Source organism: Poecilia latipinna, unplaced genomic scaffold (genome assembly GCF_001443285.1).
Source record: "Poecilia latipinna isolate Pla-1442-1.1 unplaced genomic scaffold, P_latipinna-1.0 Scaffold3208, whole genome shotgun sequence".
Lineage (NCBI taxonomy): Eukaryota > Metazoa > Chordata > Actinopteri > Cyprinodontiformes > Poeciliidae > Poecilia > Poecilia latipinna.
In genome coordinates this window covers 31409-55290 of record NW_015115824.1, presented here as the reverse complement: position 1 = coordinate 55290, position 23882 = coordinate 31409, and the positions used below count along the sequence as shown (strand labels likewise).

At 38.3% G+C, this 23882-nt stretch overlaps 2 protein-coding genes and 1 long non-coding RNA gene across 5 annotated transcripts in view; 1 reads left to right on the top strand and 2 right to left on the bottom strand.

The window, feature by feature from the left end:
• Positions 1–3087: 3087 nt before the first annotated feature.
• elapor2b (endosome-lysosome associated apoptosis and autophagy regulator family member 2b) lies at positions 3088–17850 on the bottom strand. The gene is made up of 22 exons (XM_015023123.1): positions 17569–17850; positions 14619–14739; positions 14359–14548; positions 13508–13655; positions 13337–13426; positions 12419–12524; positions 12188–12337; positions 11477–11565; positions 11194–11374; positions 10448–10576; positions 9840–9930; positions 8659–8761; positions 8168–8305; positions 7818–8090; positions 7464–7637; positions 6487–6676; positions 6326–6422; positions 6158–6259; positions 5594–5720; positions 5347–5525; positions 4071–4233; positions 3088–3498 (listed from the first exon to the last, which is right to left on the bottom strand). Exons 1-22 carry the CDS (start codon positions 17701–17703, stop codon positions 3427–3429), a joined length of 3048 nt encoding a protein of 1015 aa, XP_014878609.1. The 5' UTR covers positions 17704–17850; the 3' UTR covers positions 3088–3426.
• A 1389-nt stretch (positions 17851–19239) lies between these two features.
• Positions 19240–23083, top strand: klhl42 (kelch-like family, member 42). 3 transcript variants are annotated; one of them, XM_015023128.1, is made up of 4 exons: positions 19245–19782; positions 19990–20495; positions 20600–20793; positions 21558–23083. In XM_015023128.1, the coding sequence occupies exons 1-4, from the start codon at positions 19732–19734 to the stop codon at positions 22010–22012; spliced, it is 1206 nt and encodes a 401-aa protein (XP_014878614.1). In that variant the 5' UTR covers positions 19245–19731; the 3' UTR covers positions 22013–23083. The 3 variants fall into 3 exon arrangements, with proteins under 3 accessions (XP_014878613.1, XP_014878614.1, XP_014878612.1); XM_015023127.1 differs by having other exon boundaries at positions 19240–20495; positions 21533–23083; XM_015023126.1 differs by having other exon boundaries at positions 19245–20495.
• A 67-nt stretch (positions 23084–23150) lies between these two features.
• LOC106940391 (uncharacterized) overlaps positions 23151–23882 on the bottom strand; it is a 31641-nt gene continuing 30909 nt past the window's right edge. Inside the window, exon 3 of the long non-coding RNA XR_001423080.1 lies at positions 23151–23200. This is a non-coding gene — a long non-coding RNA (uncharacterized LOC106940391). The remainder of the gene's footprint in view (positions 23201–23882) is intronic.

Below are 23882 nucleotides of genomic sequence, written 5' to 3'. Positions count from 1 at the left end.
AGTATAGAATAAAATCTCACATTGATGACTAGAATAAAATATAAAATAATAATAAAAACAGCTGGATGCAGCGGTACTCACACTCAGCAGCAGACACTTGTTCTCCTTGATCGCCCCCAGGCAGCCCAGGAAACCTGTCACCATGACAACGGTGCCCAGTGTGATGATGAGGTTGGAGGCGGAGAGCGTGGGGAAGGAAGGAGACAGGGTGGCCAAGCTGCCCTGGGAAACCGAAAGCCAAACTCCGACTCCCAACAACCCGCATCCGCCCAGCTGGAACGAACAAAAAATACCAGAAAATAAAAATCCTAATCAAAAATATTTTGATTGCTTTGATTGTATCACTGTTAACAGTTGTCAGAACTTACCCAGAAGAAGAGGTTGAAGAGGAAGAGCATGTATTTCACACAACAAATGCAACCCCGAGCCATGACTGAAGACAAAGGGATCTGCTAAAATTAAACACACAGAACAAAACAACATAAAAAACATAAATGCTACAATTTATCATTCAAATCTAATTTTAATCCTTCCAAGTTCCAGAACTGCTGGAAAACTTCTCATGTTTGATGACTCACGTTTTTTTTTTTTTTAACTTTAGACCACACAATAAGTTCACATAGCACTTTGATTCACTTTATTTTGGCACCGAAACCACATTAAAGGAAAGAAGCTATAAACTCACCACTTTAAGAAGGAAGACAACTTTGCAGCTTGAAGGTTTCTGTAAAACACAAATATATAATTATAGTATGGAAATTATATGACAAATGGAAAATAAGAGTAAAAACATTTGGATATAAATGATTTTGTGACACAAATATTGTTGAGAAGGAGGTAAGAAAAAGCAAATTGTCTGAAAATTTGATTCAAAATGTCTCAATTGATTTAGATTAACACATTGTTTCATATTTTTTTATCAACTATTATTATTGTCCTCACACCAACATTTATTCACTTTGGTGAATTCAATTTATGTCGCAAGAAAATTCGTATTTTCTCATGATCAGAAACATACTTTTTGTGGACTGGTTTAGATAATTATTATACATTACAGCTTAGGAAAGCAAATTATGCACTATTTTTTTATTGTCCTTTTCATTGGTCCTACAACAAATACCACAAACTATTGTGGCATTTTAAGATCATATCGTCCAGCCCTAATATTTATATTTCATAGAGTTAATTTATTTATCATTTTAGCAAACATTACTAATTGTTATTGTAAATGTAAAAAACACGCTTAAACCTAACCTTGAAAACGAAAGTGTCAAAAAACAGAATTAAAAAAGAGTAAGATAATCCAATTTAAACGTTTTTTTCCCTGACTTTTGTATTATCAAAGAAAAAAATAATTAAATTACGTTAACTTTCGAAACTCGTTAAAGCTAACAATTTTATCAAAAGAAAAACACGTGTTTTTATAAAATAAAATGAATTTTTAAAAAGAAGAGAAAAAAAGAGAAAATACCAAGAAAATGTTTCTAATAGTTTTAGAGTTGAGATTTTTGGACTTTAATAAAGTAAATTAGTCGAAACATCAACTATCCATTTCTTATTTTATGCTAAAATATGTCGACTAATTAAAAACAGTCGACATATTTTAGGGATTCTACGCGTTGACGTAAACGATACGTCACGGCGTCCCCCTCAGATTTCGCCGTTCTTAAAAGTTTAGGCATTAAAAACTGGACGAAAACGGACAAAAGCAGTTTTAAGACACTTCTACTTGTTTATATTCAGATATAGATACATGTAATGCTTTGTGATAAGCAAATGAACCGCTTATCTTCGCCTCGTGCCGTGTTTGCTTTCATGTCCATGCAGCCAAAAAAAAGTGACGAAGAGGAGGAAAAACGGGGATAAAATCTCACCGTTAGCTACGAACTGGCGTCCATCTTCTCACAAAAAGTCTGGCGTCTTTTGCCGCAGAAACCTTCGCATTCTGCTTCCGCGAACAGCTGGAGTGGGTTTTAAAACACAAATCCAGTAGCTGGAAACCGCGACAGCAGCTTTGGAAATCCGTCGACGGGTGGAAGTGAAGAGGATGTTTCCCCTGCGGATGGAGGGCGGAGCTGGACAGGAGGCCAGGAACGGGTCCGCTCCTCATTGACCAGCCGGCGCTCGACCCGGCTACCACCGCGTTATTCCAACGGGTGGAGCTTCTCTCTTAAATCAGGGACACGCTGTAAGAGGGGTTTAAATGAACTCTACTACGCAAAATTTAGAACATTTAGTAATTTAGAATAATTAGCAATTAACAACTTCCCTTCTTGTGTTACTTCTTCACTTAATCAATAGGTTCTTCTTTTTGGTTTAAATAAGGGAAATTATCACACAATATGACTTTAAATTTTAATTCTTCTGGTCCAGATGCTAATAAAATATGTCTAACATTAATCACTGAGTAAAAATGTTCGTATTTCAAAAATCTTAGTTTTGTTGGGGGTTTTTTACTATCCAGAACTTGGTTTTACTTTCTGGAGATTACAGGCTACTAAACAAGATTAATCTTTTAAACTTTTTTAGTTAGTCCTCTGCAATAGTCAAAGTACAACATATGTAATGTTTAAAAGTGCAAACATTGAGTCTATAAGTTTTCTAGACTTGAGGATTTTTACTTCTCTGAAATTAGCTTCTATAAAACAAAAGGCTTTTTCCAAAACTTATACTTTAATACTATAATTTTTCTGGAACTAGATTCAAGTTCATTAGAGCTCTAATAGTTTTTACAAACAGCTATGATACTGGAAGGGACCTGGAAAACAAAACAATACCAAAGTAAAAACAATGATTATTTATCTTTTCCCAGGACAAAATGTGTCCTAATTTATGAGTGTGTACCAAAAGAATTTGAAAAGCAGATTCTTTGGTTATTCATCTACAATCATTTTGTCTTATTTTAAACATTGGAAGAGTGAAAACAGGGATTTTAAAGTCCCAGTACAGTCAAATCCAGCATCATTAATAAACACACATGAAAAGCAGGTTTTTGCTCTGGTTAAAGGGGCAGCTAAATTAATAAATATTTTCTGAACCCATTTCAAAAACTAATCTGAGATGTTACAGAAAAGAGAACAAACAAAATGCATTAAAATTAAGTTTTATAAACAGTTTTTGTACAAAGTTCGCCTCCATTCATTGGATATTAACTTGAGAGACCTTCTAATAAAGTCAAGCAGGACTTTAATAAACATTCTTTATCATAACAATATAAATACATAAACCTGAACAGAAAATAAATAAAATACAAAACGTACAAAAAACATTAAAAGGAACGTTTTTGTTTTTTGGTGCAGTTTTTGCATCCATGGAGTTAAACTGTGGGGGAAAATTACAATGTATTATCCAGGCTGTCTGCAGGTCAGTAGAAAAAAAGACACACAGGACTCTGGACAGCGAACGCATCACCGTCCATCAGGAAACTTATCCCAGGACCCATCGATCGGCGTGGGAGGAGTTCAGCTGCACCGACTCGCTGCTCTCTCCGCCTTCATGCTGACAAACAAAAAAAATCAGATGAATAAAAACCTTCCAACTGGTGTCATTTTCCCCACTTAAAACATTCACAGCAGCAACACAAATTATTTTTAGTGCAAATATATTACTAGACTTGAAATAAGTCGAAACTAGCTTATAAGTAACATTTCAGTAAGATATAAGAGCTTGTTTAAGTAAATTATTGCTTAATATTAATGAAAAGTAAAATAATCTGCCAGTTAGACAAGACGGGGAAAATATCTTGTTCCACTAACAGATTATTTCACTAATAACTGCAACTTTTTCATCAATATTAAGGAATTATTGACTTAAAGCAAGCTTCTATATATTAGAATAGCACAGCATCGCATCGCATAGCATAAAGTAAAGTAAAGTTTGTCCAAAGAACAAACATCATAAGACATGAGTTGACAGGTGCCTGAGTCAGAGAGGTGCTGCTCTTTCATTAAATGAGAAAAATTATAATTTTCTTGCTGAAAAGTTACTTTTAAGTTACTTTTGTCTCATTGCATGTTAGCAGTGGAAGCTAGGCCAAAAAGCTTGCTGAGATTTTATGTTTTTCTGCCCACCTTGCTGGCGATGGCCCTGAGTTTCCCCAGCAGGGAGGGTTTCTGGGTGTAAACCACGTCGTCCTCGGCCTCCTCTCCTTCCGCCAGCGCACAGCTGTCTGCAGCTGGAAGCTCACACTCCTTGTTGGCCGACATCACCAGGCGAGAGTATTTATACTCCAACCTGGACGCAAACATCACTGGGACTTTCAGCACTGGACGAATTTAAAAAAACATGAATTTATCTGATAAAATAATTTAAAAAAACTAATATTTTTACATCCACATTGTTTCTAGAAATTGAATATGTTTCCAGTCCTTTTAAAATATTTATGTCATAAATATTTATTTTAAAATAATTTTTTTCTCTATAGATTTGCAATTATAAATGTAACATTTTATCGCAATATTTTTAGGTACTATCATGATAAAGATATAAATGTCCATGATAAATGATTGATTATTGATTTTGAAAAGCATTCCCATTTGAAATCGGCTTCTTAAAGAATTCTGATTTAAAAAGTTTAACTGCAAACATTAATTGCATTTAACCCTGTTTTCAAACTTATATATAAGTTTGAATTTATAAGTTTGAAATCTCCACTGTTTGTTCTACAAACAGTGGAGAAAATAGTAAAAATGACATTTCTGATGTCAGTTTTTAAAAATAATTTAAATATCGTTAATTCAAATTTATTGAGATGATTAATCAAATTTTTATGTGCAATTTTAATAATAAAATTAATACATAAAAGTGTAATAATTAAAATAAATAATTATTAAATAAAATACATTAACAGTAAATGACTAAAACTACATGCAATAAATGTATAAAATTTAAACATAGTTTAGAATAAAACAATATTTTTTTTATTTGTCTCAATTTAAAATAAAAAAAAATGTGTTTTTTGTCCCTGATCAACACATCAGCGAAGTTTATTTATTTGTTTTTATTTATGTTTTTATGTATTTCTGGGTTAACCCTAACCCTTTCTGCAGCAGCTCTCCTCTGTTCTGTCTGGAATAAAACACCTTCTACTGAAGAAACAGGGAAAAATTAAAGTAAATAAATAAATGTTTCATCTTATTTATTGTCCCAGTATGCAGTTTATCTGAACGGCTTCAACTCTGTTTAGTCTAAATAAAAAGTTTCCGTTGTTTTTGTTTTCAGCTCAGAGTGTTTCAGGTAAAATCAGACAGTCAGAGTGAATCAGCTGCAGTTCGTCTCCACTCTGTCATCACATCAAGTTCCCCTCTAAATAACGTCTGACTCAGTTAATGGGCCTGCTGCTCCCACCTCTTGTTTTTCTTCCAGAAATAGAAGGTGAGGGAGACGAGCAGCACGGCGACGAAGGCTCCGACGCCGAGCCCGACCTTCAGCCACAGAGCGATGACCTCGCAGGGGGCGGAGCTTCGGGAAGGCAGCGCCGCGCCTTTGGTGCACAGCTTCGGTTCGTTCCACACGTACAGCGTTTCCTGAAAGAAAGTTGGGATTAACTCCTGGGAGACGTTAATCTGCCAGACTGAAGTGTTTCCTCTGCTACCTGGATTCCCCCCCTGCAGGCTCCCTCTATCAGGTGGTAGTCGGCCTCGGTGCAGCGCGGGCAGGCGCTGGCGCTCTGCCACAGGAAGTGAAACGTGCATCCGTCACACGTCCCTGCAGGACAGGAGCTGCACAAACCCACAGTCAGGTGAAACGGTGCCTTTCCCTTTTTTGACATAAATCTCTAATGTTCAACTGTTTAGTTTGGGAAATTCAACCAAATGTTGGTGGTGTTTCTGTAGAACGTAGCTAAGTCAATGCTGAAAATCAGATGAAAAGTATTTAACAGTTTGAGACAAATTCCCTAATATTATTGTAATTATTTATTCTTATTTGGGATTTTCTTGAAGCTGTTAAGCTTTTTAAGTCCAACTGAAAACTTTTGTTTTAACATGATTTAACATTATTTTCAACTGTTGATCCTTAAAGTTTCCAGTTTTTATTGCTAATAAATAAAAATATTTTATGAGAAGAAATGTCAAAGAATCTATGGAAGCTATTCTGCAGTGGATGGATGGATGGACAGATGGATGGACAGCACGGGTCAGGACTGGGTCAGCTGTACCTGGGCACAGAAAGTTCTCCTCTGTCTGACGCTTCCGGGTCGCAGCGGACCGTGATGACCGAACTCCGACCCTGATCACAGGAAGCCGTCGCCTGCGTTGACCTGGAGGAAAAGCTCGTTAAACCCAGAACCAACCAGGACCGATAAAAATCGCCTTTCTGTCTCCACCTGTAGAAGAAGTTGATGTCCGGAACGTCGTTTGGATTTTCTGGGAACAGGTCCGGTTTGGCGTTCACTCCGCTGAGAACCGTGTCCACTGTTGCTCCTGAAGAGAAGGATGGGTCAGATCGGCTTTTACCAGCAGGGGGCGACACACAGCAGACTTCTACCTATGAAGGTGTCGGCCAGGCTGATGGACTGGGAGGAGATGGCCATCCTGTAGCCCCGCCCATCTCCTGGGATGATGGTCGACTGGCACAGGAAGCTGTCCACCGTGTTGACGAACTGAGACAGGTCACTCTGGTCGTCTTTGCTGGACACGTCGGTGACGTTATCGGTGCAGACGGCAGCTCGTTTCCCCTGAGAAGGAAACGGAAACAACACCGTTTCTCTATTTTTCGCTTTTTATTGGTGCTCCCAGAAAATGTTCATAGATGAGGCCAGTAAAAATTCAAGGGGGAATAAATAAATAAAAAATAGTAATAATTGTTAAAAAAAAAATAAAAAAATCACTTAATTACAATTTTTGTATTGTGTTTATTTATTTATAAGGTTTTTACATGTTTGTCTTCATTGAAGAAGATGACTTTAGGGCTGGGCACCACTTTTTAAGAACTAGGGAAAAAGATTAGGGGCACTGAAAAAAGGGATCCTGACTTTAAAGTCCGAATTCTAAAGAAAAAAAAAAGAATTCTGAAGGGAAAAAAAAGAATTCTGGGAAAAAATCCAAATTCTGGGGGGAAAAAGTCAGAATGTTGAGAATAAAAGACATAAAAAAAGTCAGATTTTTTTTATGGTCCTAATCCTCTTCCTTACTAATATCCCCAATGAGGGCGCCACTGTTTTAAAATGCTTGAAATAGTGAAGTGTTTTTATTTTTTTAAGTTTGTTTGAAATAATTCATAGAAAATGTGGATTTGAACAGCCTTTATGTTTCAAGTGTTCCAGACGTTATTTTAATAGTTTTTAAATGTTTTTTCCTAAGCCTCTTTATTTCTGTAACCACACAGTCAAAAGATCACAGGAAGTTTTACTGTTTTTTTGGTAAACTATAATGTTTGTAAAATCGTAAATAAAAACTGTGTTTCTAAATGCTTCGTATTTTAGGAATGAAATAACTTCGGGCTGGTCTCCAGAGGCCAGTTACCTCGTGGCCACAGAGGCTGACGTTGAACAGGTGCAGGTACTTTGTGCCTTTAGAGGTGAAACTTGGCCCCAATATCAGCGAAGCCACATTACTCATGGGGCTGAGGTCAAAGGTCAGCGTTCTGTTGTTCTCAGTGTGGGTGAAAAAGCAGTCGCTGAAGCAGCGGGAATGTTCCTGAAAGAATCAACAGTTTTGATAAGAATCCAGCTGATCGTTTTGTAAGTGTATCTGTTGGTTTCACTGTAAAAGTCAAATTTACATATGAAATCACATATTTATGATGCGAACACTGTAAAACACAAGCAAGAACAACCAGGTCCAGTAGTCCAGACTGGGACTACTGGACCTCTGTACCTTGTTGCTGATGCTTCCAGGTCCACATGCGATGCAGGCGTCCTGGCCGTAGGTGTGCCGCCCAGCCAGGTGCGTGTTGGCCGGACACTCCTGGCACCTGTTGGTCTCCCGGTCGATGAAGAACCCGGCGGGGCAGGGGACGCAGGAGGAGCCGGCCCGCTGCGAGTTCTGCGGGACGAGAGCGCAGGCCCGGCACGCCGACGCCACCCCGTCCAGGACGTTGGTCACCTTGATGGAGTAGATCTTCACCGTGTCGCAGACGTAACGGCGCACCTGCAGTTTTAACCCGTCGGTTTTAAAGAAGCGGTGGAACGGGTCGGAGAGGTTTTGCTGCTGGAGGTTTTACTCACGTCCAGAGCGTGGCTCGTCCTCTGGAAGGCCCAGGTGTACGTCACAGAGGCGTTTCTGGTCATGCTGTGGGAAAACGCCTGCTTCCCCTTGCTGCCCTCCCAGGACTCCACCACTGTGGTGCTCTTCCTGTTCACATCCTGCAGGGGGCGCCCAAGACAAAACAGAGAAAAACTCAAAGTGCTCACTTCTTCTTCTGGGTAACATGTTTTTTCTTTTGTGATTCCTCTCAGTAATGCACTTGTGAGTTCTTGTGGCATCTTGAATACTGAACGTCTTCCTGCTACAATTAAAGGTTTTTGTAAAGTTTTTCCATTTATGCTAATATTTTGCTAGCAAAGGTACCCAAATATTTTACTACAGTGAGAGTAGATTAACTTCACATATTTTAACTCAAGAAAGAGAAAGCAGTATTTGGTAACTAGCCTACTGAAGTACTGAGTAACTTTCTGTACTTTAAGTACTTTCTGCCGACACACACTGAGACACACACCATCATGAAGTAGAGCTCACAGTCAGCAGAACAGATCGTCTCAAACACAAACGTGATTTTTCCGATCTCTCCGCCGGTCATCCCTGACAGCGACGCCGGCATCCTGAAACCAAAAACAAGCAAAACTCTAAACATTTTTGCAATTAAGATTAAAAAAAAAACTTTTGTTGGTAAATATGTTTTACCCAAAACTCCTCAAGTGGCAGTTTTAGCTTCAACCAGTTCAAATTCTGTTACAAACAATCTATCCAATTATTAATTAATAATAATAATAAAACAGATCAACTATAAACTTTATTGATGTTAATTAAAGCAGAAAGATGTTGGAAATATTGTTTTAGCTGCAAACGATCGAGTGTTCCCTAAAGGAAAGCTTTGTTACTGCATTTTAGGCAAAAAAAAGTTTATTTTTTTATTTAAAAAAGGAACTGAATGTTTAATATATCTCTAATACTGTGTAAAAAAGGTTTAAGTGGTTGAATTAAATATCTGCAAATTTATTTTCTCCGATTAATCATCAATTAACAACTGTTAGTTGTAGCCATAAAACCGTTAATGTGTCGCCACACAGCCAGTTAAATATATAAAATAAAGCAAAAGTCTTAAGTTGCCTTTAATTTATTTTTCTTTCAGGAACTCAAATAGACGACTTAAAGTAGATTTTATCAAAAAAATTTTCACGTTTCTAAGTAAAAGTAGAAAATAGCCGCCTATGAAATTATTCTATTCTATTAAATTAAATTATTAAATTATTTTAAATACTAAAAAAGTATTTGGTAAAAAGTCTGATCAAAATATCAATCATTTAATATTTAAAAATGTCAAAATTAAAATAATTAATATAAATAAAATCAGGCAAAAGAAACTTTTTTGTTGTTAAAACTTATGAAGCTTTAAAGAAAACTGAAGGTGTGTGTCTTTTTTGAATTTTTGGTTAAAACAAATTTCTTCATTCAGTGAAGAACAAGTGGAGTGAGGATTCAGAAAGTAAGCGAAGCAACACTTTATGTTAAAAGAAACTTTTTTTTCCAAAATGTTACTCAAGTGTAACTAGTTACTTCCCAACTGCGTACCAAACTGAAGTAGAAAGGGGAAAAGTGACGATGTTGGACTATGAAATGGGGCAAGAACTGGAAAAGAGGTGAATTAACCCAAAGTTATAAAATAAAACGATAACTTACTTAAATCCAGGAACAGTGAGGCTGAGGATGAGGTAATCATTGTCCGAACTTCCTGCCCCGCTGCGGATGTGATCTCCAGCGACCTCCCATCCTGACAAACAACATGCTTACCTTTACTGAACGTAGTGTAATAAAAGAATGAATAAATAATGCTTAAGACTGACATTGTTGAGTAAAAGCCCAGAGTTTCTTCCAGTGTATTTTAAGCCTGGCGGGCCTCCAGGCTTTACTTGTGCCCCCACCAGGCAGAGCATTGCTTATTTATTTAAGTCTTTTTAAAATGTTTGCATTTTTTAAAGACTTTATAGTTGGTGTTCAGGTATTAATGTTCCAATCTGTTAATATCATAATTATCAAGTGATATTTTTCAACTTAAAACATTTTTTAACTCAGTGAATGACTGCCCTAGCGCCCTTGAAGTCACAAGATGTCCTGTTTTAAGTTTGTCAGAAACCAGAACAGAAATAAAGATAAATGTTGGAAGAAAACCTAGTGGAGGCTGTAAGAGCTTGGAAACTGAGAAGAAGGACAACAACCCTGAGTTTGAACCATTTTGCAAAGAAATGGAAAAAATGTTGGTAGAGAAAACCGGGTGTTGACTTTCTCACCGTTCATATCGTCACATTTGGAGTTCCCCACGTTGAAGCAAGACGTCTTCATGTTGGACGGCAGCACGTTCCACCATTTGTACTCGTAACCCAACACGGGTTCGGTGCCTGCAGGACACTCGACGCACGCTGAAAGCCAAATATGACATCCAGAAATCAATTCAGGCACACAATGATAACAAGCTGCAGAGCTGTTTGAACAGAAACGCTGTTCAGAGGAGGATTAACCAGCTGTGTCAAAATCAAGGGATGGACAGAGAGGCTTTTAGTTACGCATACTGAGGTCGGTGCAGAACCCGAAACTGTACTGAAGTAAGAGCAGAACTACTTCAATATGCAGCTCTGGAAAAAATAAGAGCCCACTGCACTGAAAACCTCCTGGTTTTTCCACCAAATATTGATTTGAGTTGAAACATTAATATTGTTGTTTCTAAATGAATATTAACTTTTCTTTGCTTTATTTGAGGTCTGAACATTTTAAAAACTTATAAAAGTTTAATAAAAACTGCAGCTGTGTCTGGTGAATTTTTTTGGTTAGAAAATTCAGAAATTTTACTGAAGAGTAGAAATACTTCATAAAAAATGTAAAAGTAAAGTAAAAGTAAAAAGTACAGCGAAGTAAAAATACTCCTAAAGGTACATTTTTTCAAAAAAGCTACTTGAGTAAATGTAACTAGTTATTTTCCAGCTCTGATTACACGTCAGTGCAGAGATAATAATTGTGCCCGACATGTTTTTATTTGTACCGTAGATGCCGTCAGAGTGTGTTCCAGGTGGGCAGGGCAGGCAGGTGGAGTCGTTGCTGTTGTAGTAGCCGGGGTTACAGGGGGGGCACGGCTCTCTCTGTCCGGTCGCAGGCAGCTTCACGGCCCCCGTCACGTTCTCCACGCAGATCTTTGGCTCCACCCACCGATGCAGCACCTGCGTCTGGAGCAGGAACAGACGGAGGGCACGAATGATAAAACCCAGAACCTGTTTGTTGGGTCTTTGCTCCTGTTTGGTGTGTGGATGAAATGTGAAACCTCTGACCTTTCCCTCGCTGTCGCAGGCTGTGTGAATCTGGAAGTAATCCTTCTCTGAGCACGGCGGTCTCACCTTACATTCAGCCCAGCCCTCATCTGAACAAAACACACTCACAAATGAATCACTGCTAGAGACGAAACACAAAAACTAAACAAAAAAACAGCAGCTTGAACAAACTTTAGTTGTTTCTTTTTTTATAACATACAATCTTTCCCACCTCTACCTGTTAAAATTACACTACAATAAATAATTTACACCTTTAATGTGAGATCTATTCCCTGAAAAGTAAATGATTCGTATTGAAATGCAATCAAGTCTTAATAACCTGGTTGAAAAAGTAGGCACACACCAAAAGTGAAATTACCATGAAACACATTTTGGTGTTTGTAAATAGGTTTTAGCCACAGAAAGAAAAAACTATTTAAAGACAAATGTATTTTCATCTTTATTTATATATATATATATATATATATATATATATATATATATATATATATATATATATATATTAATTGACTACTAAAACAGTTAACGGATATTTCTATAATTGATTAATCACAATTAATCAGGATTATTCGCGATTAACCCGATTAATCGTTCCAGCCGTAGATCAAAGTGGACTCCCAACTCTAATCAGAATGTGAATATTCTTAAATTGGATGGATTAGATGTGGATCCGTCTATGTTTTTGTGCTCTTTCGTTCACGGTGTGCGTACGTGAGTAGTAGTGTTCAGGGCAGGACGAACAGGCGGACGCTCCCTTTCCAGAGTAAGTGTTGCTAGGACACGCTTGGCAGGACGAGGAACCGGGCATCGGGCTGAACCAGCCGGGCCGACATGGAAAACACTCAGACGTGTAGGCGACACCTGCAGCAGCACATTCGACTGAGCTCCTCGAGATTCTGGTATTTTAATTTAATTTGTCACAAGAGCACAACTTAGCTTTACCCTCTATCTGGATGTTCTTCAGCAGAACCGGTTTCACCATCTTCCCTCCCACCAGTATCCCCGTTGTTCTCCAGTACAGGATGTTTGTGCCCGACTTCAGGCTCACCTGGACAAGAGACGCTCAGTGAGGAAACAGAATCCTACCAAGTTCAGTTTAGTTCACTTGAAATAAGACAAAACTAACTTACAAGTGACTTTTCAACAAAATATGGGAGCTTGTCTTAAGTTAATAATTCCTTAATACTGATGAAAAAATACTAGTTAAACAGGCAGATTATTTTACTTATAACAGGACGTTACGAGTGATCAACATGCTACCTATAGCCCTAATGCTAATGTTAGCGTCTTAGCTAATTTTGATGTAAAACTGAAACTTAAACTGAAATAGAGTAAATTAACATGCGAGTGATAATCCATATTTTTAGGTTTAGTTAACAGTTAAGTAATTTGCCAGTGGAACTAGTATTTTTTAATCAACGTAAAGGAATTCTTTACTTAAATTAAGCTTGTATATCTCGCTGAAAAGCTATCTGTACCTTAGCTTTGTCTTATTTCAAATATACTAGAAGCTAGACCATAAATTATTGACTTAAAACAAGCTCCTATTTCTTGGAATAGAATATGTTTGTTAGTATCCCAGGGGGTAAATTTCAGTCCAGCCCATCCAAAGAACAAAAACCAAATGTGAGACATGGGTAGACAGGTGCCTGAGGCTGCAGCTGTGGGAGATGCTGCCCTTTCATTAGTTGAGAAAAATAATAATTTTCTTGCTAAAAAGTTACTTGTCACTAAGTTTTCTTATTTCAAATATACTAAGATGTTTGCACGAGAAACTAGATCAACTATACTTGTTAAGATTTTGTGTTTTTACAGTGTAAAGCATTCCACTGACACAAACCATCAGAACCACGGACTTACTGTATGTGTTCCCCATTCTCCACTGCTGGTGACTTTAATCCACTTCTGGTCGTCAGTCTGGGACATTTCCTGGCATTGCTCGTTCTGGACCTGGACACACATTCAGAATCTGAGCCCTGCATGCTTAGAATCAGAGAACATCGCCTTCTAGATGTTGGTAGCATTGCTTACGTAAAACTCAAAGAAAATGTTGTTGTCTGGATACTGATAGGTGAACGAGACGGATCCCTGTTTTTCCAGGCGGACGGCGTAAACGAGGGACACTGTGCACTCGTCACGGTTGGACTCCAGGTACACACCCTGCGGCGTCCATGATGAGCTGCAACAACAACACAGTAATCATCAACTTCATTTTTCTATGTTTAAATCAGACCCATTGTGCTTTCTTGAGCAGGTTAGGTCTATGAGCGTTATAAAACATGCTTATTGCATTTTTGCATAATATCATTCTTGAATAATGAGATGGTCTTTGGAGCTATTTTAGGGCGTCTTGTCACTTTAAATCCAAATAATCCGCAGCTGACCACCAACTCAACATTTACACTCGCACGTAAAAATGGCTGCAAATGGATGCGCAATTATACAACTGTCCATCTTTGAAAAGCAAAAGCGGAGCCTCATGCAAAACCAACAATAATGCAGCAAGTCGATCTGAATAAATTAGTAACAAAACACCTGTCTTTTCCAGCAGCCATTGTACACCGGTAAAACCAGCTGACCAAACATGACAGAGCTCAGTTGCTAGGTAACAGGGCTGGGCTAAATGGGGGTTGCAAGGTAACAGTGTCATTTCCATCAGATATGCCTCAACAATCAGGAGGTTTTTGAAGTGGCTCATTTTTTCACACACCAAAAAAATTCATATTTTTGCCAAAAAAATTTTTTTTTAAATTAGGTGGGATATTTTAAGTGCTTAGGATGTTTTTAAAAGCAGTTGAGACCCAAATGGATGTACAAAAATGTGTAAAAAGTGAATTTTGCATAATAGGTCACATTGAAAACACCTTTTAATGTTTGGTTACCTGTTACAGGCCTGAATGTCCTCTCCATTTGGTCCAGGATCCAAAAAGCTGACCAGGCTCGTGAAGCCTGCAGGAATGGCGTCCCATTGGTCGAACCTCAGTCCGCTGCCCAGAGAGTAAGAACCGGCTGCACACGGCGTGCACAACTGGGACGACATCTCCAGAAACTTCCCAGCCGGACAGGAGAAGGCTGAAGAGAAGACAAAGGTTATCTTTATGTGAATACAAAACAAGTTTGAAGAGTAAAAACTGAAGCTCACAGCAGTCTGTTCCTCTGGTTGGAGAGGGGAGGTCCGAACAGGAGCCTGGACTGAGCGGGATGGCGACCCGCCATCTTGACCCAGTGCTGTCACACTCTGTGTACTGGTAGTAGTAATCTCCCTGTGGAAACCACACATAAAAACACAAAACGATCAATAATCCGTCTAATTTCAGCCGAGTTAGCAGAGCAGGTGGATATAAATCATCACAACTGGCTCCCAAAAACAAATCTGATCTGAAAGGGGAAGCTTAGCTGCTGTTGGTTTTGTTACGCTTTCCAAGCAATATGGGTTTATTACAGTAATTTCACTCCCGCCATTCATGTTTTACGTCAAAAATATCCAGGCAGAGACTTGAAATTTAGGTTTAAAGGGCACCAACTTCAGAAAGAAGAAGAAAAGATCATGCTAATCTAAGACTTTATAGTCCCAGTTTCTAGAAAATCTTTGTTTGCACTTCAAATTAAAACTCTGCTTTAATTCTAGAGAGAAATGTAACCTTTATTTATTTATTTCTTTTAGAAAAGCATTAATTATGAACCCTACCTTTTGGTTGTTTACATATTCAGTAACAGACTGAAAGAGATTTGGAGAACAACGCTGGAAACATGTAGGAAGATAATAGTATGCATGACCAAATGTTTAGAAAAGCTGATCATACAAAAAAAATAAAATAAATCATGAATGGCCTTTGGTGACTGACCCTGATCGCCATGGCGACCAGCAGTTGCAGCTCTAATGGGTCCATCAAGAGCATGACTGCAGGTCAATCGGGTTCTTGTCAAGGACAGCTATTTGTCGCTCGACATGCAAACTCAATGAACATTTACTGAAATACTCTCTGACCCAACTCTAATTGGTTGTAGCACAACAAGTTTTCAAAACTGGTTCCCCAGAGTATTGTGCTTTTTATAGTTTTGGTCTCATTTGTCCCAAAAAAACAAAAACAAAAACAACTTGTTCCCGAAGTTTTGTATCTGCAAACCTTAGTGCTACTGTCATTTTATTTTTGGAGAAAAGAGCATTTCTACAAGCAACTCTTTCAAAACATTGCATTTTTTCAGTTTTTTACCAATTCTACAGTCATCTAACATTTAACATGCTAACATTTAACATGCTAACATTTAACATGCTAACATTTAACATGCTAACGGAGGTCTGCAGTATTTATTTATGTAAGAGCCATAATTTTAAGAAAATAATTTCAAAGACTGATATGTTTTTATGCTCTCTTGTATTTTACTCCTGTTGTGAGAAGTTTTCACTGAAATGTCCTGTAGATTTTCTTTAGTTATTAATCCATCTGACGAGACAAGTGATTAACAATATGTCATATTTTTCACTTTGATTCAACAAATATTAATCCTGAACATATTGAAGAAATCTCTTTCATCTGAACTCTAATAGACTTTAAAATATTTTATATCCGCTCCCTACAGAAAGCTCAGAATCTGAACTACCATTTTAGGTAGAACAAATGTATTCTGATTGCAGGATCTGTGGAAACTTTGCAACAAATCTTTGAAAATATTGAACTACATTCCAAACAAATCAAGGAAATAAAAATAATAGTAATAAAAAAAACACAGCTGATTTAGAGTCGTCCAATGAAACCCAAACAAACGCTTGGTTTTCTATGTGTCCGACTTCCCAGACTGCAGCAGAGCAGTGCTGGATATTTACTTTTCTGCTAATTAATCTGAACGAATAAATGGCAAAACGTCTGCAGGGAAATTAATCAGCAACATGGAGGCTGTTCAGAAGCAGGTCAGGTGTGAAAGCGTTGCCAAACGACTAAAGATCCTCGTTATTCATGGTGAACATCTGTTTCTCATCTCCAAACACAAATAATAAGAACGTCGGTTTGCTTTGAGTGTGGAAGAAGTCGAGTAAACATGTAGAGAAGGCAACCTGCGCTGCCTTTATGTTTATAGAGGACTGAGAAAAAGGACACAGACTAATCTGTTTCACTGGTCTCCAGGGTGATTCGCTCTGGCTGTCATGGAGACTGGAGGCAGGAAGCAAAAGGGTAAAATTTAGCTCTTCAACACACCAGTCAGGAGGTTTCAGGATTTAACAAAAATATAAAAATTCAGCTGAGGATTTATTTCCTCCTGTTGGGTTCAGTCAACAGCTGCAATGTTTACACACACATAACATTAGAAGGTTTTTTTTTTTAGAGCTGGATAATAAATCAATAATATTTTCAGCATTCTGCTGGGGTCTGCTTTGACTAGAAACCATGAGCTCTCAGCCAGTAGTCCCACCAGTTGCCACTTTTACCTCTCTATGGGTAGAAAGTCACGTAAAATTGCTGGTTTATGGTTAAGGATGCCATAAAATATGGATAAAATATAATCAAGATGACGCTTTTTGCACTGCTGTAAGACTACCTTCTGAACTGCTTAAATCTGGACACTAATAAGCTGATAGTGTTTCGTGAGGCAACAAGAACAGATGCTGTAATTTTTTTTGCAACATTATTACACCATATTAGATTATGTTTTCTAAAATTATGCAAGGCTCTGCCCATACTTTTCTTATTTTAGTGTGCAGACCACACTAATTCATCACAAATCAGCTGTGTTGAAAAGATTTTTTTTTTTGGCCGATTTTATATATTCTGCAGAAAAGTGATTTATGGCAATTTTGGTCTTCCATATCCTGACGCCAGCAGACCGCGTCTTCTCAGAGTGCGGCGAGTTTATGGTGAATTAAACGCCTTTTATTCCTATCACTGAAAAGACATGAGATTTAATGAAAGGGAAACTTAATTAAGCTAATTAATTAAGCTGAATTCAACTTAAGCAAATTAAAATGCAGTTGTTCTTGTTACATAAGCGCATACAGGTGAATTTTAAAATAAAATGTTAATTATAGGAACATGAGCTTCCCAGTCGTGCTTGTTAAAGTCAAATCAACGTTAGCAGATGATACTAGACAGACCCACCTTGTCGCACGGCTGCAAGTCTCCATCGGCTGACGCTGCTGATCTGTGAGCGCTGATGATGAGGAGAAGGAGGAGGAGGAGGTGGATGGAAAGGAGGCAGCGGGAGAAGCAGGAGGTGCGGACCGGTCCCGGCATCCTCAGCTCGGATCACAAACAGCTGGCAGCTCGATGCCTGGAGCCGCGGACGTGAAACAGGCCGAGGGGTGAAGATTTGACTGCTGTCCCCGTCATTGATGCGCCTGCCGTCCTCCTCCTGTAGCAAAACCAGCAGAACATGAGGACAACAGCAGCACTTCCGGCTTGGGGTTTCAAAATAAAAGCACAGATTTAAACTAAAATATTTAATATCTACATATTTTCTGAATATGTAATAATAATAATAATAACTATAATTATATAATATATAATTATATAATACAAGTATACTACAATAATTATATTATATAATATATTATTGTATTATACTTGTATTTTTATTATACACTTATAATAATTATATAATAATTACCATTATTATATAATAAAAATATATAACATACTATTACTATACTGTTATTATTACTTATAATAATGTATTATAATTATTATGTATTATTTTTATTATGTACTTAATTTATTTTATTTTCAATTAGAGCACATGTTTTGATTATTTTCCCCTTTTATTTTTTTAAATCTGTGCATTAATACAATTCTTAAATTATTATTACTATTATTACTATTTCTATTATGTAAATGTTTTATTATTAATTTAAGGCATTTAGTTTCTTTCAATCTGAGTGTAAATTATGAGAATTTTTTTAATTATTAAGAATTTGTTTTATTTTCCTCAGATTTATTCTTATATTTGTTTTTCTGTTCTATTTTAATCTTATTTTGGTTGAAAGTAGTGTATTTATGTAATTATTTACCTCCTTTATTATTTATATTAATAAATATAATAATTTGTTAAATTAGCAGAATAATTATTACAATTTAATGTTTAAAATCTGAAAACTTTATTTTCTGCTTCGGGGTAGGAGTAGGAAGGAAAATATTTGTACTTTTCTTTCCTAAAATCGTAATAAATAAAGTAGTGGCAACACTCCAAAACCTACTGTGGTGGCAACAGTGCATTTTATTTTAAGTTGTATTTAAAACTCATACAAAGATGAATGAGAATCACCACCATGGTGAATAACTTAGGGTTTTACTTTGAAGCACAACTTCCTGTCACAAGCTGGTTAATTTGTTGGAGCTTTTCCTCATCACGTTGTTAAACCTTTTAAATCCTCAGGCTGACGCCACCATTGTGATAACAAGCATTATCTTGACTGACAGCAGGAGGAGCACAACAGAGCAGCTGAGTTGATTTTAACCCTGAAGGAACTGGGATGGACACACTGAAATATGTCAATTTTCTTCCCAGCTAACAACGCAGCATAGTATGCCACTCAATTAAATCCCATTGTTGTTGTGGAAAATTGAAAAGAAAAGAAATTAAGTAAGATTTATGACGTAATCATGTAAAATGTAGTTCTCTTTTGTCAATTTCAGGTATTCCTTTAAAACAATATTAGCATTATATTTTAGTAACACAAATCGTCTCACGTAGAAGCAAACAAAACTTAAATAATTTGAAAAGTATTGTGTTGCTTTGCCAATTTCCCCCCCTCTATTCCATTATTTTTAGGGTTTATGAAGCAACAAAGCACTTTTTAAATCTCTGCGCGTCAATTTGCAAATGAACTGATATTCAAAAACATATCGGTAGGTGGCAGCAGCGCACATGCACAGCCAGAAATAGCAGTCGATTCACTAACGAGGAAGTTAAGAATCAAAACAGTTAGGGTCTTTGACAGTTTTTCTCCGAGATGGAACTCATGGATTTTAGAAGAAAAATAAATTTAAATGTCTGAAATACTGTATAATACACCGCGAATATTTTACGGTCTGGATACACTTTTTGAGGAATACCGGCGAATGCTAAACTGAGGAAAAGGCAGTTGTTGCTGTTTTACTTCTTAGCCGGTTAGCTTTCCCGTTAGCTGGTTAGCTTTCCAGGCTCGGGAGCAGCTCCATGGGGAACTATGGGATGAACATGACCATATATAGACAGGACACGGAGCTGCCCCACCGGTGAACTGTAATCTCATCCTGGAGGCTGACAAACAGCAGGGGGTAAACATGTCAGCGGACCAGGTTATAGCCATCGTGGTGGACGACAGGACCTACGAGGTGAATAAAAAGAAGCTGATCGAGAAAAGCGACTACTTCCGAGCGCTCTACAGCTCCGGGATGAGGGAGTCCACAGAGGACTCGGTCCAGCTGCAAGGGCTCAGCGTGCCGGGCCTGGAGCTGGTCCTGGAGTTCATCAACACCTCCAAAGTTCAGGTGGTCAATGAGACCCTGGAGGATCTGATCGAGACTGCCTCCTTCCTGCAGGTCACCTCCATCCTGAAGCTGCTCAGCTCAGAGATCCGGCCGGAAAACTGTGTGGAGCTGTACAGCCTCTCTGAAGTGTACGGAATCCACGATCTGAGGACCGCCTGCCTCAAGTACATGAGCTGCCACTACCACCCCATGCTGCGGCGCCCGGAGTTCGGCAGCCTGCCCCCGGCTGTGAGGGACCAGCTCCGGGAGATGCGCATGAAGGGCACCGCCACGCTGGTGGTCATCGGAGACTTCACCTGTCTGTCCCTGGATGTGCCGGATCAGGACGAGCCCTGGTCCATGCTCAGGTACGGGGAGGTGGAGCAGCGCTGGAAGCCGCTGGCCAACAACCTGCCGCAAGACATGATCAACGTCAGAGGCTACGGCTCCGCAGTCCTGGATAACTACCTGTTCATAGCGGGCGGCTACCGGATGACGAGCCAGGAGATTTCTGCAGTGCATTGCTACAACCCCTGCAGGAACGAATGGAACCAGGTGGCTCCTCTCAACCAGAAGAGGTAGGCCTGTCACAGTTAAATGAGCAATAAATCAATTAATCGCATGATAAATAAAAATTAGCTCAATGTTCTCCATTTCCATTGTTTCATGACTTCTGATCCAGGTCTAACTTCAAGCTGCTGGCTGTCCAGGGGAAGCTGTACGCTGTGGGAGGTCAGTGTCTGGGTACAGTGGAGTGTTACGGCCCTGAGCAGGACTGGTGGACCTGTGTGTCCTCCATGCCTGACCCTCTGGCTGAGTTCTCAGCCTGCGAGTGTCAGGGAATGATCTACGTCATGGGTGGATACACCGCAAGAGGTTGGTACCCAAAGAAATACTTAATAATTTGATGCTGATGTGTTAAAATATCTGGTCATGTCATGGACCATGTCAGCTTTTTTCTCATTAAAACTTTTTTCTTTGAGTCTTAAGATGTTTTTCCTGGTTAAATTTGATCTTGTTTTCTGCTAATATTATGACTAAACAAGAAGTCGTGTAATGTTTTGTCATACAATTCAGAGAAGAGATTAAATATTTACTGTCATTTTGTCTTTGCACTGCAAAAACAAAATTTTACTAAGTACTTTTTTGTCTAGTTTCTAGTGCAGATAAATTCGTACACTTGAAATATGACTAAGCTAACTTATAAGTAACTTTTCAGCAAAATATAAGATATAAAATCTTATTTTAAGTCAATAATTCCTTTATATTGATGAAAAAGTGCTAGTTGCACAGGCAGATTATTTAACTTGTAAAAATAAATTTTTCCCACGTTCTAAGTGAAATAATCTGCCAGTGGAACTAGTAATTTTTCATCAGCATTTAAGAATTATTGACTTATATGTTGCTGAAAAGTTACTTCTCATTTAGTTGTGTCATTTCAAGTGAACTAAGACAGTTGCTCTAGAAAATAGACCAGAATTACTTGGTAAAATTTTGTGGTTTTGCAGTGTAGAAAAGAAAGCAAGCAGAAAAAAATAAAAATCAGATCTGGTATGAAAATAATCACTGGTTTTATTTGTAAGTCGTATCTCCCAGCCCTACCTGCTTGCTTCAGATGCGACGTTTTTCCCTCCTGACAGACAGAAACACCAACGTGCTTCGCTACTGCCCCACCTCCGACTCCTGGTCGGTGTTCCAGACGTGTCCGGTCCACATCCGGAAGCAGCAGATGCTCTCGGTGGAGGACACCATCTACCTGGTGGGCGGCTACACCCACCAACTGGAGGCGGGGCGGCGGCAGCGGCGGCCCAGCCAGACGGAGGACGTCCTGTCGGTTCAGTCGTACAACGTGTCGACGGGGGAGTGGATCCAGCTGAAGGAGAACACGTCCAAGTCGGGTTTGAACCTCACCTGCACGCTGCACAACGACGGCGTCTACATCATGAGCCGCGACATCGGGCTCCCCACCAGCCTGGACCACCGCGTCTTCCTCAAATACAACATATTCTCTGACGCCTGGGAGGCCTTCAGGCGCTTCCCAGCTCTGGGTCAGAACATGCTGCTGTGTTCGCTTTACCTCCCCAACTCGCTATGACCAGCGGCCCGCTGGGACCAGAGGAACCTCCAAACGAAGCTCACTGCAGTGGAGAGAACATTTAAGAGAAATCGGACCAAACTCAGAAATCCGAATGCTTCTCCAGTCAGTGAACGCACCATAAGATGTCACTTTCATCAGCCAAACATTCGATTATTCATTTCAGTCCTTTGCTGCTTGGCATCTCTGCAGTTTTGTGAAAAAAAATTTCACCCAAAGTAACATTTTTCCCTCAGTAAATTACCGCAACCTTATAGCGCTTATCCTGATGCCTTTAGGGACTGAAGAAGAGCAGATCTTTGAGTTTCTGACCAGCCTGAAATCCCCTAACCTCTGCAGGTACAAACTTATTATCTCCATAATTCAACAAACCACTAAAACTGAAAATGAGCGTAAATAAAGCTTGTTTACAGATACAAAACAAGGATCTGAATTGAACTGAGGTTTACAGTTATTAACACTAACCACCAGTAAATGTTTAAAATGTAACGGTCTTAAAATATTAAAGTCTGGTTTCACATCAGAGACTCTTAACACACACAGTGTGACGTCACCTCTGACCTTAATGTAAATAATTAGTGAGCACTTGAGGCTAAAAGGAGATATTTTGAATAAAATCCTGATGTTTACACTCCAAATATGGCATTTTGCTACATGTTTTTATTTCCTCCCCCAAACTTTAAAGCTGCATTTCTTATGTTTCTGTTCACACCTAATCAGGGACAGAGCTGCGGTTTATGCCGACACTTTAACAAGAACGGGGGGTCCTTGAACGCGTCGGGAAACAAAGCGCCTTGTTCAGTCTTATTTCTCCTGAGATAAACTAAATAAACGTCCCAGATGTGCCTTCTGCAACCGCAGTGAAACCATTAAGGAAAAAAAACACAAAATGCAAGACTCTGTTACAGCGCCAGCATCTGACCAAAAACTGCTGTTTTTATTTTCTGTTTTTGTTACAGTGGATGTTTGCTGAGCAGTGACATGAACCTCTGATCGTCCTGTGTAATAAGTGCAGTATTTATGGAGATTGGATTTTTGTTTTTTGTTGCAGAATAAAGCTTCTGGGTTTGATCTCTGTTTTCTTCACTTGTTTATAAAACAAAAGCTGCAGATTTTGTAATACTCTTTAGTTTTTCTTACCATTTGGAGAGGATGTTTAAGATTTCCTCTGCAACTGCAGGTTGGTTCCTGTTACCAAAAGAAAAACATGTTAATATTTAATTTGAATTATCCTTAGAAAAGGTTAAGTAAACCAAACAGCTGTTAAGCCTGATTTACAGATATTTCAATTAACTTTAAATAATCCATATGTAAAAATCCCACTTTAATAATTAGTTTCCTAGATTAAATTTTGGGCTTTTATAATTGATTTGCTTCTTTTTTTGAATGCAGTACAAAAACACAAAGTCTTACCAACTATTTTTTTACTAATTTCCAGTGAAAATATCTTAGTACACTTGAAATAAGACAAAACTAACTTAAAACTAACTTTTCAGCAAGAGATAGGAGCTCGTTCAAAGCCAATAATTCCCTAACATTGATGAAAAAGTTCTAGTTTCATTGGCAGATTATTTCACTTATTATAATGTCTTGTTATAAGTTTAATAATCTGCCAATTTAACTGGTATTTTTTAAGTAATCAGTTAAAACAAGCCCCTACTTCTAAATGAAAAGTTACTTCTTAGTTTTGTCTTTTTAAGTGGAGTAAGATATTTGCACGAGAAACTAGATGAAAAATACTTGGTAAGATTTTATGTTTTTGCAGTGTTTGCTCATATTTCCTCACTCATCAAACACTTCAAACCTTGTGAACTTATTTACTGCTCATTTAATTTTGATTCAAACTAAAATTTAAATCTACATTATTCTA